This window comes from Salmo salar, chromosome 20, assembly GCF_965601325.2.
Source record: "Salmo salar chromosome 20, fSalSal1, whole genome shotgun sequence".
Lineage (NCBI taxonomy): Eukaryota > Metazoa > Chordata > Actinopteri > Salmoniformes > Salmonidae > Salmo > Salmo salar.
The window spans coordinates 22,033,311-22,046,132 of NC_138310.1; the positions used below are offsets into that span (position 1 = coordinate 22,033,311).

The window sequence follows — 12,822 nt, forward strand, 5'->3', positions numbered from 1 at the left end:
CAGAAGTTTTTCCCTTGTTATGTCAGTCACTGACAGTCACTGAATTAGCCATGTCAGCTAACAATTTTTGATTGGTAGTTAGTTGATTGAAGTAATCATGACCGAATACTGACCGGGCACGCAGGGCACGTGCCCAGGGGCCCCGACCATCAGGGGGCCCCTATTGATTTTGTTAGTCATTCTCACTTAGATATCAAATTAACATGGCATTAAGTCATTACAAAAATGTGTTTGATTGCAGGAAATTAGCTTCAAAACTGCATAAATGTCTGTCTGCCCTATTGCAAAATGTATAGAATTGCAGAAAATGTGATGTAAAACTTTACAAAAATGATCTCTGCCCCATGGCAAAAACAAATTATTGAGCCGATGGTCGGGGGGCCGGAACATAATTACAAATCATTTGTAGACTGCAAATTGACCGCAAGAAGACCAAAAATATATAATGTTTGACTAAAACATCTAATTTCAAACATTGATCTTGTCGTGTCTCTCTATTATGCGTGGGAGTATTTGAGAACAGATTTCTTAAATTAAAATCACATGGCGCTGATTTCCTGGTGGGTTTTTTTGTAGACTTTTATGTCCCAACAATAAAAATTCAGCATACACATTTTGATTTATTTCTGCTCAGAAAATGTTTGGGGGGGGGAAATAAAACCCTGGGGAACCCTGTCATAGAACAATACATATAAAATCTTCTAAGCCTGTGTTAATCTCAGACCTTATTTTCGCAGTTTATCCCATAACCCAATTTTTCCCCATCATTTCCCCCATAGGAATGGCTGAACGAACCAGATGTAACTCGTTTCTGGTTTTTGGGACTACAAGCTGGCAAGCTCTATTGGCTCAAGTAATAGCTCTATCGACTCAGAAGAAGCTAGGCTATCATTCTGTGATAACACACTGACCTTATCTATTTCGTACCCAGAGTAATACACAGAGCATTCAAACTACTGGAGAAAACCCCTCACAATGATCTCAAATTGTGTTTTTGCACAATAAAATTAAACACAGACTACCCCTTCCTCATCTGGAGACTATCGGGTATGTTGTGGTGGACTGTCATTAAAATTGCTTCACGGGAACCTGGTACAATTAAGTTTGTAGTGTGGCTAGCAACTAGATGGCTCTGAATGCACTGTCATGCAGTCAAATCTACTGCTAACTACTTATGGACCTAACTAGTTCACTCTAGTTGTATCCTGATGTCGACAGCAGATGATAGTTGTATTCATAATATACTGTAGCTAATTTAGCTAGCAAACAAACATTTTGAGAAAACAAGTTATATTAACCAGCTAGAGAGCTAGCTAGCATTAGCAATGTTTGGTGGTCAATTCCGGATTCGAAAAATACTCCAACAACCTCTGCATTTCAGGAATCACAATAGCAAGTACGCCTGGTGCATTCACTGTTATTTAGACATTTAATCAATTGAGCTACGTTTTCTATGAAAACTCTGTTTTGTCTCATTGGTTTTTATGTGCTTGAAACATAAGCTTGTCCGAGGTGTCGGACTCAACGACAGCTGCTATCCATTGGAGATCTGCGATTGGTTGCCCAAAATTCTGGGTCTTGATTTAGCGAAGGGTCAATTGATTGAACTGAAACTGAATTGACCCCAACCCTGTCCCTGACACCCACACACACAAATGTCCCTATCTGCGCTCACTCACATACACATTTACCAGAGTAGGCAAATAATTATATCCACACGTTCATACACTACATGACCAAAAGTATGTGACACCTGCTCGTCGAACATCTCATTCCAAGATCCACCCCTTTTTTAAATTTTTGCCTAAAATGACATACTCAAATCTAACTGCCTGTAGCTCAGGACCTGAAGTAAGGATATGCATATTCTTGATACCATTTGAAAGGAAACACTTTGATGTTTGTGGAAATGTGAAATTAATGTAGGAGAATATAACACATTAGAGCTGGTAAAAGATAATACATAGAAAAAAACATGTGTTCTTTTGTATTTTTTTGTACCATCGTCTTTGAAATGCAAGAGAAAGGCCATAATGAATTATTCTGGCCCAGGCACAATTTAGACTTTGGCCACTAGATGGCAGCAGTGTATGGGCAAAGTTTTAGACTGATTCAATGAACCATTGCATTTCTATTCACAATGTAGTTTCAAGACTGCCCAAATGTGCCTAATTGGTTTATTCATACATTTTCAAGTTCATAATTGTACACTCTCCTCAAACAATAGCATGGTATTATTTCACTGTAATAGCTACTGTAAATTGGACAGTGCACTTAGATTAACAAGAATGTAAGCTTTCTGCCCATATCAGATATGTCTATGTCCTGGGATTTTTTGGTGTTTCTTACAACCTCAGGCTAATGTGATTGGCATATGTTAGCTCAACCGTCCCAAGGTCGGGACACCGATCCTGTAGAGGATTTTATAAATTATGGTAGGGCAGACATTTGACGTACTGACTTGTTGGAAAGGTGGCATCCTTTGACGGTGCCACGTTGAAAGTCACTAAGCTCCTCAGTAAGGCCATTCTACTGTCAATGTTTGTCTATGGATTTTATACACATACTTTTGTATATGTAGTGCAGCTTGTTTTTGCCAATATCTACTATTTCAGTCATACTGTACTTTGCTTTTATTATTTCTTCTATCCTGACGATATAGAATCCTGACCTGAACCCAATATATCACATACCAAACTGAAACGTGAACCTGAACTGATCATTTTGGTCGTTTTGTGTTGTTGTTTTGGCTACCAGTTTGTGGTTCTTTTAAGTACTTTTGGGTTCTTTCGGGTACCTGTTTGTGTTTTTCTGTGGTTGTTTTGTGTACTTTGGGATGTTATTTCTGAGACTTTTGGGTTGTTTAGGTTACCTGGTTTGGGGTTATTTGTTGATGTTTGTGTTTGTTTTGGGTTGTTTTGGGTACTTTTGGAGTCACACTTTATTTGGATAGTCCGGATAGTCCATTTATAGTTGATCTACAGATGGTTATACTATCAACAAACAATCTCATATTAAGCAACTGCTTACAAAGGTTACGGTTAGGGTTAGGTTTAGAATAAGGGTAAGGGTTAAGTTTAGGGTTAGGATAAGAGATAAGGTTAGGGCTATGGTTAGGGTTAGTAGATAATTAGTTGAAATGTTACTGATAGTCTGTAGTTAGGGTTACAGATGGACTATCCAAGTGAAGTGTTGCCCCTGTTTCGGAGTGGTTTTGGGTTGTTTTTCGATAACTGTTTGTAGTTGTTTTGGGTACTTTGGGGTTATTTTAGGTACTTTCCGGTACCTGTTTGGGATTGTTTGGGGTGACTAGTTAGACCTGTTAAGGGTCCCTCACAGATGGTCACAGCTCTAGGCAGCAGCACTAGGAGTCTGGCCAAGGAAACAATAGCTTGTTCATCACCCATTGTTTTATATAAATGTGTCTGTCTGCATGGATGTTGAATGGGAAGATGAAAGGAGATTCTACCATCAGGAAAAAAAATTTTTTTACCAACAGGAACACTTAATGCCCAGTAATAGTGGAAGACAAGTACTTGTTTAAAAAACACATGGAAGAGACAATCGAAGGAAACGTAGTTAACCCTGCAGATAAATACAAGAAACAGATTTTAATGAGATGTTTTTACTTTTAAACAGAACATCTGTATGCATTTTCTCACAGCAATGAGATAATAAAATTGAGTCAGTGTTCTAAAGTGTAAACATGTGCTCTGCGTGGGACTGGGTGATAACATTACCTTTGGTTCCTCTCTGTGGTTCCTCTTTGTCCCCTGAGTTTAGTATTTTTGGACGGGGGATGAAATATGTGTTTAGTTTCCAGTACAGCCTCCTCTCTCTCTGGTGTTTGGATATGTTCTGTAAATAGAGATGGTACAGGGGTTTACTTCCTTCTCTGCTCTTAATGCAAAAAGCTGGACTGGATGTCCTCACACCTACAGTTGGAGTCAGAAGTTAACATACACCTTAGCCAAATACATTTAAACTCCGTTTTTCACAATTCCTGACATTTTATCCAAGTAAAAATTCCCTGTCTTAGGTCAGTTAGGATCACTACTTTGTCAGAATAATAGTAGAGAGAATGATTTATTTCAGCTTTTATTTCTTTCATCACATTCCCAGTGGGTCAGAAGCTTACATACACTCAATTAGTATATGGTAGCATTGCCTTTAAATTGTTTAACTTGGGTCAAACGTTTCAGGTAGCCTTCCACAAGCTTCCCACAATAAGTTGGGGGAATTTTGGCCCATTCTTCCAGACAGAGCTGGTGTACCTGAGTCAGGTTTGTAGGCCTCCTTGCTCGCAAACACTCTTTCGGTTTTGCCCACAAATTTTCCATAGGAATTTAGGTCAGGGCTTTGTGATGGCCACTCAATACCTTGACTTTGTTGTACTTTTGACTTTGTTGTACTATTTTGACTTTGTTGTACCATTTTGCCACAACTTTGGAAGTATGCTTGGGGTCATTGTCCATTTGGAAGACCCATTTGCGAGCAAGCTTTAACTTCCTGACTGATGTCTTGAGATGTTGCTTCAATATATCCACATCATTTTCCTGCCTCATGATGCCATCTATTTTGTGAAGTGCACCAGTCCCTCCTGCAGCAAAGCAACCCCACAACCATGATGCTGCCACCCCCGTGCTTCACGGTTGGGATGGTGTTCTTCACCTTGCAAGCCTCCCCCTTTATCCTCCAAACATAACGATGGTCATTATGGCCAAACAGTTCTATTTTTGTTTCATAAGACCAGAGGACATTTCTTCAAAAAGTACGATCTTTGTCCCCATGTGCAGTTGCAAACCGTAGTCTGGCTTTTTTATGCCGGTTTTGGAGCAGTGGCTTCTTCCTTGCTGAGCGGCCTTTCAGGTTATGTCGATATAGGACTCGTTTTACTGTGGATATAGATACTTTTGTACCTGTTTTCTCCAGCATCTTCACAAGGTTCTTTGCTGCTGTTCTGGGATTTATTTGCACTTTTCGCACCACAGTATGTTCATCTCTAGGAGACAGAACACGTCTCCTTGCTGAACAGTATGACGGCTGCGTGGTCCCATGGTGTTTATACTTGTGTACTATTGTTTGTACAGATGAACGTGGTACCTTCAGGCGTTTGGAAATTGCTCCCAAGGATGAACCAGACTTGTGGAGGTCTACAATCTTTTTTCTGAGGTCTTGGCTGATTTCTTTTGATTTTTCCATGATGTCAAGCAAAGAGGCACTGAGTTTGAAGGTAGGCCTTAAAATTAATCCACAGGTACACCTCCAATTGACTCAAATGATGTCAATTAGCCTATCAGAAGCTTCTAAAGCCATGACATCATTTTCGGGAATTTTCCAAGCTGTTTAAAGGCACAGTCAACTTAGTGTATGTGAACTTCTGACCCAATGGAATTGTGATACAGTGAAATAATCTGTCTGTAAACAATTGTTGGAAAAAGTATTTGTGTCATGCACAAAGTAGATGTCCTAACCGATTTGCCAAAACTATTGTTTGTTAACAGGAAATTTCTGGAGTAGTTGAAAAATTAGTTTTAATGACTCCAACCTAAGTGTATGTAAACTTCCGACTTACAACTGTATGTATGTATGTCCTGTCTTTCTTATGTAAGAGATACCTCAGACTGGCTGATATGGGGTAATGGTGTGCCCACCAAACACCATTCAGTCCCCCTGCTCCACCACTTACTCCATCTCAGACTCCTTTCTCTGCTCCCGGCCATTTTTCCCATTGTAAAGCTCCAAACACATCTGTTTCAGTCACCGATACATCACATCAAGGCTTTGAACTACTGGCCCAACCACTATTCTTACTGCCCAGGATCCTCACCTATGATTTTGGTAGTAAATCATGACACCAGTACTTTAAATCAGGCATCTACCAATATCTTGTGTTTGGCTTTTGTGTACTACTTTCTAGCCTTGAAGTATCCTAGCCCACGGACCAATAGGGCTCTCAGTCTCAGTAACAATTTGGCAACGTTTCCCCTGCTGTCCTGCTGTCCAACAGATAAATATAGGGCCTGCTTTTTCCAGTCTGGGACTCTTGCCCATTCAGCCCTCCTGTGGGGGAGCACAGGGACAGAAGTAACTTTTGTTTCTGTCAGTTATGATCGATAAATCCCTCCTCAGACCACCTTACAACACTACTCACACCACCTCTCTGTTCTCTCTACACCCACAGGCTCACCCTTTCCAAAGGTTCGCTGGTTCAAGAACGGTCTTGGGATATTCCCTGACCAATCAGAGTTCTCTGTGGCAGAAGATGGCTCTCTTGTGATTGGCTCTGCATCTGCCAGTCACAGCGGGGACTTCAAGTGTGTGGCCAGCAATGATGCAGGCTCTGTTGAGCGGAAAACACGGCTGAAAGTGAATGGTGAGACCTCATAAACTCGATCTTTATACAGACCTGATGTCAGTTCAGATCACAATAAAATGTGATCGACCGCCTTGATTCGGTCTTATGTAGCAAAATTTGAAATTGTGTTTTTTACATTGGATAAAAGCAGAGACACCGAGCTACAAAATGGTATATCACACACTGCATTTGAGGAACAAGGGGAAAGTAATTCTGCTTTGAAAGTTGATAAACTTGTAACCTCACGTTTGAGAAAATGGCCTTTCAATGTTTTGGTACTACTATTGGAGAGTTCTTCTTTGTCTACACCCATTCAGCATCGTTCACACCCTCTTAAGCTTTCACCACACCCATCTCTTTAAACATTGATCTGAGCATTCTGTCCTAACGACAACAGTCAAGCACCCAAGCAACCTGGCTAACGTTGGCTAGCTTGCTAGCTACTTCCAGACACAAATGAGAGAACAGCTCACTGACCATTTTATTCACCCTAGCAGAGCTGGATAGGTGTTGAGCATTCATAAATTTGTCAGTTATTCTGCGCTCTGGCACATTCAGACGAGAGTGCTCTGAAATCGGGGTAGATAGCCAGAGCGAATTTACCAGCTACGTCTATCAACAGTTGTCGCAATGACATTCTATTGAAATGCTTTTGTTAAGTCTTTTGTTAAGACGTGTAGCTAGCTAGGTAAACAATAAACCATAATCCCAACACATGATGTTACTACCTTGCATTAATCTGCAGGTAGCTAACCAACCAGGTTCAATGTTAGCTAGCTAACATTAGGCTATAACTAGCAAAGCAAATGGCTCTGAGATTCGAATAATAAGATCATACACGTCACGTTAGCTAGCGAGCCAGCCAGCTAACGTTTGCTAGCTACCTAACAGTACACAGTACACTTTAACTTGAAAAAAAAAAAAATGCATGAAATGAAAATGTATGCATTCACTACTGTAAGTCGCTCTGGATAAGAGCGTCTGCTAAATTACTAAAATGTAAATTTAAAATGAAATGAAAAAATTACTTTCTGTCAAAATTAGAAATGTGTAATCTGAAAATGTAACTAGCAAGACTATCTTACCCATTTACATCATAGATGGATGCTTCTCCCTGTCACGGATGCCATGGTTGCCCTTAGTTTGAATATGTAATCCGGAGACAGGTGTTTTCTCCATCTCCTTAGCTATCATACTCTAATTCCACTGATTTAAAAACTCGGTCCTCCAGAAAGTGAAGAGGAACACTAATGCAGTTCTACTACGTGATACATAAAAAAGCAGCATTAGACAGGATTACCTACACATACTGACCAGCTCAAATAGACAGAAGTGTGCTATATGGCAGACCAATCCGAACTCATCTCTCGGCATGTGCAGCCAACTCATTATCTCTACCAATTATGGCTAGCGGGAAGGTTGCTTCTATTTCTGTAGCTAAACCAACTAGGCTCGTAATTTAACATTTTTCTTTGTATCTATAGATGGCATACAAGTCTTTTATTAAGGCACATGAAAGTTCACATGTTCCAGAAGGCATTTCTGCCCAAAAAACACATTTTGATAAAAAAGTTGACATTCAAATGGCTCTCCTGAGAGGTAGTGACCCGCGACATACGCCTAGTTTACTGAAACTAGTCACAAATGTATTAATAAGGGGACTTCTAGATGATGTCTGTCTCCTGTATTCCTCCAGTTCCCCCCGAGATCCAGGATGATGGACAGCCCCTGAACCTGACTGTCACCCTGAAGCAGCCCCTCACTCTCGGCTGTGATGCCTTTGGTATCCCCTCCCCCACAATCACCTGGACTAAAGACGGACTTAATGTGAGCGACCTACCAGTCATTCAAATAAGCTTCTTAAAAAACACAAAGAAATAATGTATTGGTTGTATATTGTATGTTACCATCTCAGTTAACACTTCTCGGGAGAGAGAATATTGTTGTAATGTTACCTGTAATGTTCCCCTAATGTTTGAGTGTCCAGTTTTTTGTTAGTTAGGGGAACATTCTATCTATGTTAAGTAAAACTTTCTGAAAACCTTTTTAGCATGTTTTAATTAATGTTCTAGACGCGTTTTATTGCACATTGCAAGAACATTCATGAGTTCAGTTTTCTGAGGGTTAGGACAATATTCCATCAACGTCACATCAAAAATACACAGAACATGGTTGCCATGTTCTCAGAATGTACGATATTAATGTTCTACACACGTGCCCCAAAAAAATCATTACACATCACATCTTGTTACTTTTGCAGAGCCAATCAAGGCCCATGTTCTGTGTATGTTTGGTGGGACTTTGATGGAATATTCTCAGAACCCACAGAAAACTGGACACTTGAATGTTCTTTAACATTAATATCTGAGAGCATGGTAACCATGTTCTTGGTAAGTTCTATTTGACATTAAGGAAATGGTCTCTTGGAAACATTCCTTGCACATCACAGGAACATTCCTATGAAAATGTTAGTTAATGACCTAATGAGACTCATAAGGGAACATTTTCTAAAGTTGTGGGAATGTTTGTTGTTAGCTGGGATACTTCTACTGCTAACTGTCAATGACAATCATGTTATTTGTATCTTGCAACACAGTGACACCAAGTGGTAGTTTAGTTTATCACAGTCCAATATTGATCATACAGTAACAAGCACTAATTATGTGTATAGGTGGTGGACTCCCTTGGAGTGTACCTTCAGAATGGGAAGAGACTTCTGAGAATCTACCGGGTCCAGGAAGAGCATGGTGGCCAGTTCACCTGCACAGCTAGTAACACAGCCGGGCAGGCCCGAAGGGACTACAACATTGTAGTACAAGGTGATCCTTCATAGTGCTTCAAATCAAGTTGTGGTCCTACCGCTCCCATTGATTTTACATTTTAAATTTAAGGAAAGTAAACAAGCAGGCTTTACAGGTCCAAGGCAGAGTTGTATGCTTTCTTAAGCCTAAGTGTGTGTGTGTGTGTGTGTGTGTGTGTGTGTGTGTGTGTGTGTGTGTGTGTGTGTGTGTGTGTGTGTGTGTGTGTGTGTGTGTGTGTGTGTGTGTGTGTGTGTGTGTGTGTGTGTGTGTGTGTGTGTGTCAGCCCCACCAATAATCTCGGGGACGTCCAGGGTACAAGACCTGTCAGTGGTTGCAGGACAGGAGGTGGAGTTCCAGTGTCGAGTCGGTGGGCGCCCAGCCCCCAAAGTGGAATGGAGCCGGGATGGAGAGTGAGTATTCCATTATAGTTGTATGAGTTTGATATCAGATTTTGTGTGGGGATGAATCAGTACACATTCCGGCTTTGGTGTATTGATCCCTATTCCTCCTCTCCAGGGTGCTGTCCAAGGATGGTGACCCCCATGTGGAGTTCCATGAGCAGGGCCAGGTGATGAAGGTGAATGTGGTCAGACTGAGGGACCAGGGCTTGTACCAGTGTCTGGCCAGTAACAGCGCTGGGACACAGATGCGCCAGTTCAGACTCATAGTGCTAGGTATCCCCTCTCTCATGTCTCCTTCTCAATGAACTCACACATACAACACACACTTCCAAAAATCTCATTAAAACTCAATGTTTATCAATGTTTATCAATGAAGCAGATTTATCAATGAAGCAGATTCACCTTCTGTACAACAGTATACCTTGAGAAAGTCACCTTCTCTTTCTCTATCCTCATTCTCCCCTCTCTCCCCCTGTTTCTCTAGCTCCCCCCACCATCAGGGGCCCCAGTGAGACCTCAGAGGTGTCTGTGGTGTTGGGTTTCCCCACTGTTCTGCCTTGTGATGTAGAAGGTTCTCCCATGCCCAGTATCACGTGGCTGAAGGACAACCAGGCCATCGTGTCCAGTGCCCAGCTCACCTACTCCCGGGGTGGGCAGGCACTGCGGCTGGGGACAGTACACGGAGACAGTGCTGGTATTTACACCTGCCGAGCCTCAAACCCTGCAGGCACCACTCTCAAACACTACTCACTCAGTGTGCTTGGTAAGTGAACCAGACAGGGAGAGGGTTGATTCCAGTGTACAGAATAAAATGTAGTCTAACATCAACCAAATGAAATGTAAATGCGGATTTTGAATGTCTGTTTCATTTGATCAGTTCCACCCCAGCTTGAAGGCAACTCTACATCTCTGAGTTTCGGCGGCCGAGATGAGAGAGTGCGTATCAATGGCTCATTAACCCTGTCCTGTCTGGCTAAAGGCTTCCCTGAACCCAAGACCCAGTGGTTCAAAGATGGACTGGTTGGTTTGTGTTTCTGTCTGTCTAGCTGTTTCTCATCATTTAATTTAGCGCCATAGATGTCTATTTCTGCTAATATGAAAACGTGATGGTGTTGTACCTTCTGTTTCTAGTTGTTGACTAGGAACTCCCACACTGGTATTCGTGAGAGTGGTCAGTTTCTTCACATAGACAATGCCATACTCTCCCATGAGGGACAATACACCTGTGTGGTCACCAACACTGCAGGAGAGGACAAGAGAGACTTCCATGTCACCATTCAGGGTGTGTCCACGCATGGAATTGACACTGTCTGCCCTTGGCAAGATTCGTTCATTCACACTATGCAACCTAATCTCATAGCACTCTTGTGATACTAACTGAACATAATTTTTCTCTCTCTCTCTCCAGTTCCTCCCATCTTCCATCGGGTGAGTAACGGTGCAGCGGCCTGGGGTCTGAGAGGAGAGGATGAAGAAGAGGAGGGAGGGGACAGAGATGATGAGATAACTGAGAAGAGAGAGGTGGTCCTGGGGCATCCCATCAGCCTGTCCTGTGAGAGTAACGCCATCCCCCCGCCCCGTCTCAGCTGGTACAGAGAGGGACATACGCTCTCCACTGCTGACGGAGTGGTATTGCTGCCAGGTGAGAGGGGTCAATGCCCTCTAGGTCTAGGATATGAAACCGGTACAACGACCAGTATGGCACTACTGCAGCATCAGCTCCACTGTGACCCAATGGGATGCTGTGTTATGTTGTTGTTCTCTAGGTGGGCAGGTGCTCCAGATCCCTCGGGTCCAGCTGGAGGATGCTGGAAAATATACATGTCAGGCGGTGAACGAAGCAGGAGAGGACCGCATGCACTTTGACCTGGATGTGCTGGGTTGGCATGTTTTCTTACTACTTCCTGTCATTCTGTCAACTCATTTTTCAGCGATAGCCTAACAACTATTAAATGTATTAAAGGGCCAAGGAGTCATTTCCTAATGTTTCTCTATGTTGACGTCCTGTTTGCCCAGTTCCCCCAGTGATAACTGGCGAGTTGGATGAGTTCATGCAGGAGATAGGAGCGGTAGTGAACAGTACAGTGGCTCTCCACTGTGACGTGACGGGTCATCCAGCACCAGCAATCTCCTGGCTGAGGGATGGCACACCACTGCAATCCGGACAACACCACAGCATCAGCAAGGACGGGAGACAACTACAGGTCAGAATCCCATTATGACATGGTTGGAACAAAGTGTCGTGTCTTTGGGCATCATTAACTTGAAGATATGTTTATCAAATAACTCTCTGTAATTATTATTACGCGATTAACTGATTAATTGTGTAACTGTAATTAACTAGGAGGTCGGGGCACCAAGGAAAATATTCAGATTACAAAGTTATAATTTTCCTAATATAACTTTCCAGATATCATAATATCTGACCGATTATCTTCTGATTAATGATGTATTATTACCTCGCGTCAAGTCTCATTCCAAACGTCGTAAATTGTTGTTATCTGCACGAACCCAGTCTTCACTAAGTCATCCATACATCAATTGTCTTAAAATCATTTATTTACTAAACTAAGTAATTCACAGAAAGCATACAAACAGTAGGTATCATTACAAAGAAATGGTAGAGTAATGTGCCCTAGTGGGCTAAACCTGCATAGCGGCTTGTTAAACAAACAAGGGGAGTGGGGGCAGCGGAGAAGGCACAACAGAGTTGATAAATATTAACAATTGATATGCTAAACCTTTGCACATGAACGCTCACTCATTCGGGAACAATTGCAATCAATATATATTTATGCTCAGTGTGTCGTCGGGATCCTTGTTGGAGAGTTCCCTCTCTCTCTCTCTCTCCCTTGGTTAGAATGGATTTTTCAAAGCAACATTCATTAACGTCGTTATAGAATGTAGGTTTCGTCAGTCTTCGTGTTCAATGATACCGAATTTCTAGCTGCAGACTAGTAATTAATATCAAAGACTTGTTATTATTCTGTCGTTATCGATAGTCTAAAAGTTTAACTATGTGGTATGGTTAAAGTTCAGTAGAGGGATGCATGGTTATACCTATTGGCCAACTCGTAATGGAGTGGAGGCCTGCTCTAAAGAAAGAAATTCTGGGTGGGGGTTTTATACTGAACATAGAAAAGCTGTCACATGACGCCTTGTCCTGTCTGTGTCCCTGGGGGCGTGCCGATGACTGAGTTAAGCATTGAACAGAAATACAATTCTGTCACATTAACATCAGTACATAGCATCTCAACATATT

The 12,822-nt window shown here is 41.9% G+C and overlaps 1 protein-coding gene across 1 annotated transcript in view; it reads left to right on the forward strand.

Moving 5' to 3' along the window:
• The window catches only part of LOC106579900 (hemicentin-1), an 83,394-nt gene that overhangs the window by 42,238 nt on the left and 28,334 nt on the right, over positions 1-12,822 (forward strand). Inside the window, exons 26-36 of the mRNA XM_014160253.3 lie at positions 6,185-6,376; positions 8,055-8,185; positions 9,030-9,177; positions 9,443-9,569; positions 9,676-9,833; positions 10,045-10,323; positions 10,438-10,580; positions 10,692-10,842; positions 10,969-11,202; positions 11,327-11,440; positions 11,577-11,764. Of these exons, the coding sequence (XP_014015728.2) occupies positions 6,185-6,376; positions 8,055-8,185; positions 9,030-9,177; positions 9,443-9,569; positions 9,676-9,833; positions 10,045-10,323; positions 10,438-10,580; positions 10,692-10,842; positions 10,969-11,202; positions 11,327-11,440; positions 11,577-11,764 (1,865 nt within the window). The remainder of the gene's footprint in view (positions 1-6,184; positions 6,377-8,054; positions 8,186-9,029; positions 9,178-9,442; positions 9,570-9,675; positions 9,834-10,044; positions 10,324-10,437; positions 10,581-10,691; positions 10,843-10,968; positions 11,203-11,326; positions 11,441-11,576; positions 11,765-12,822) is intronic.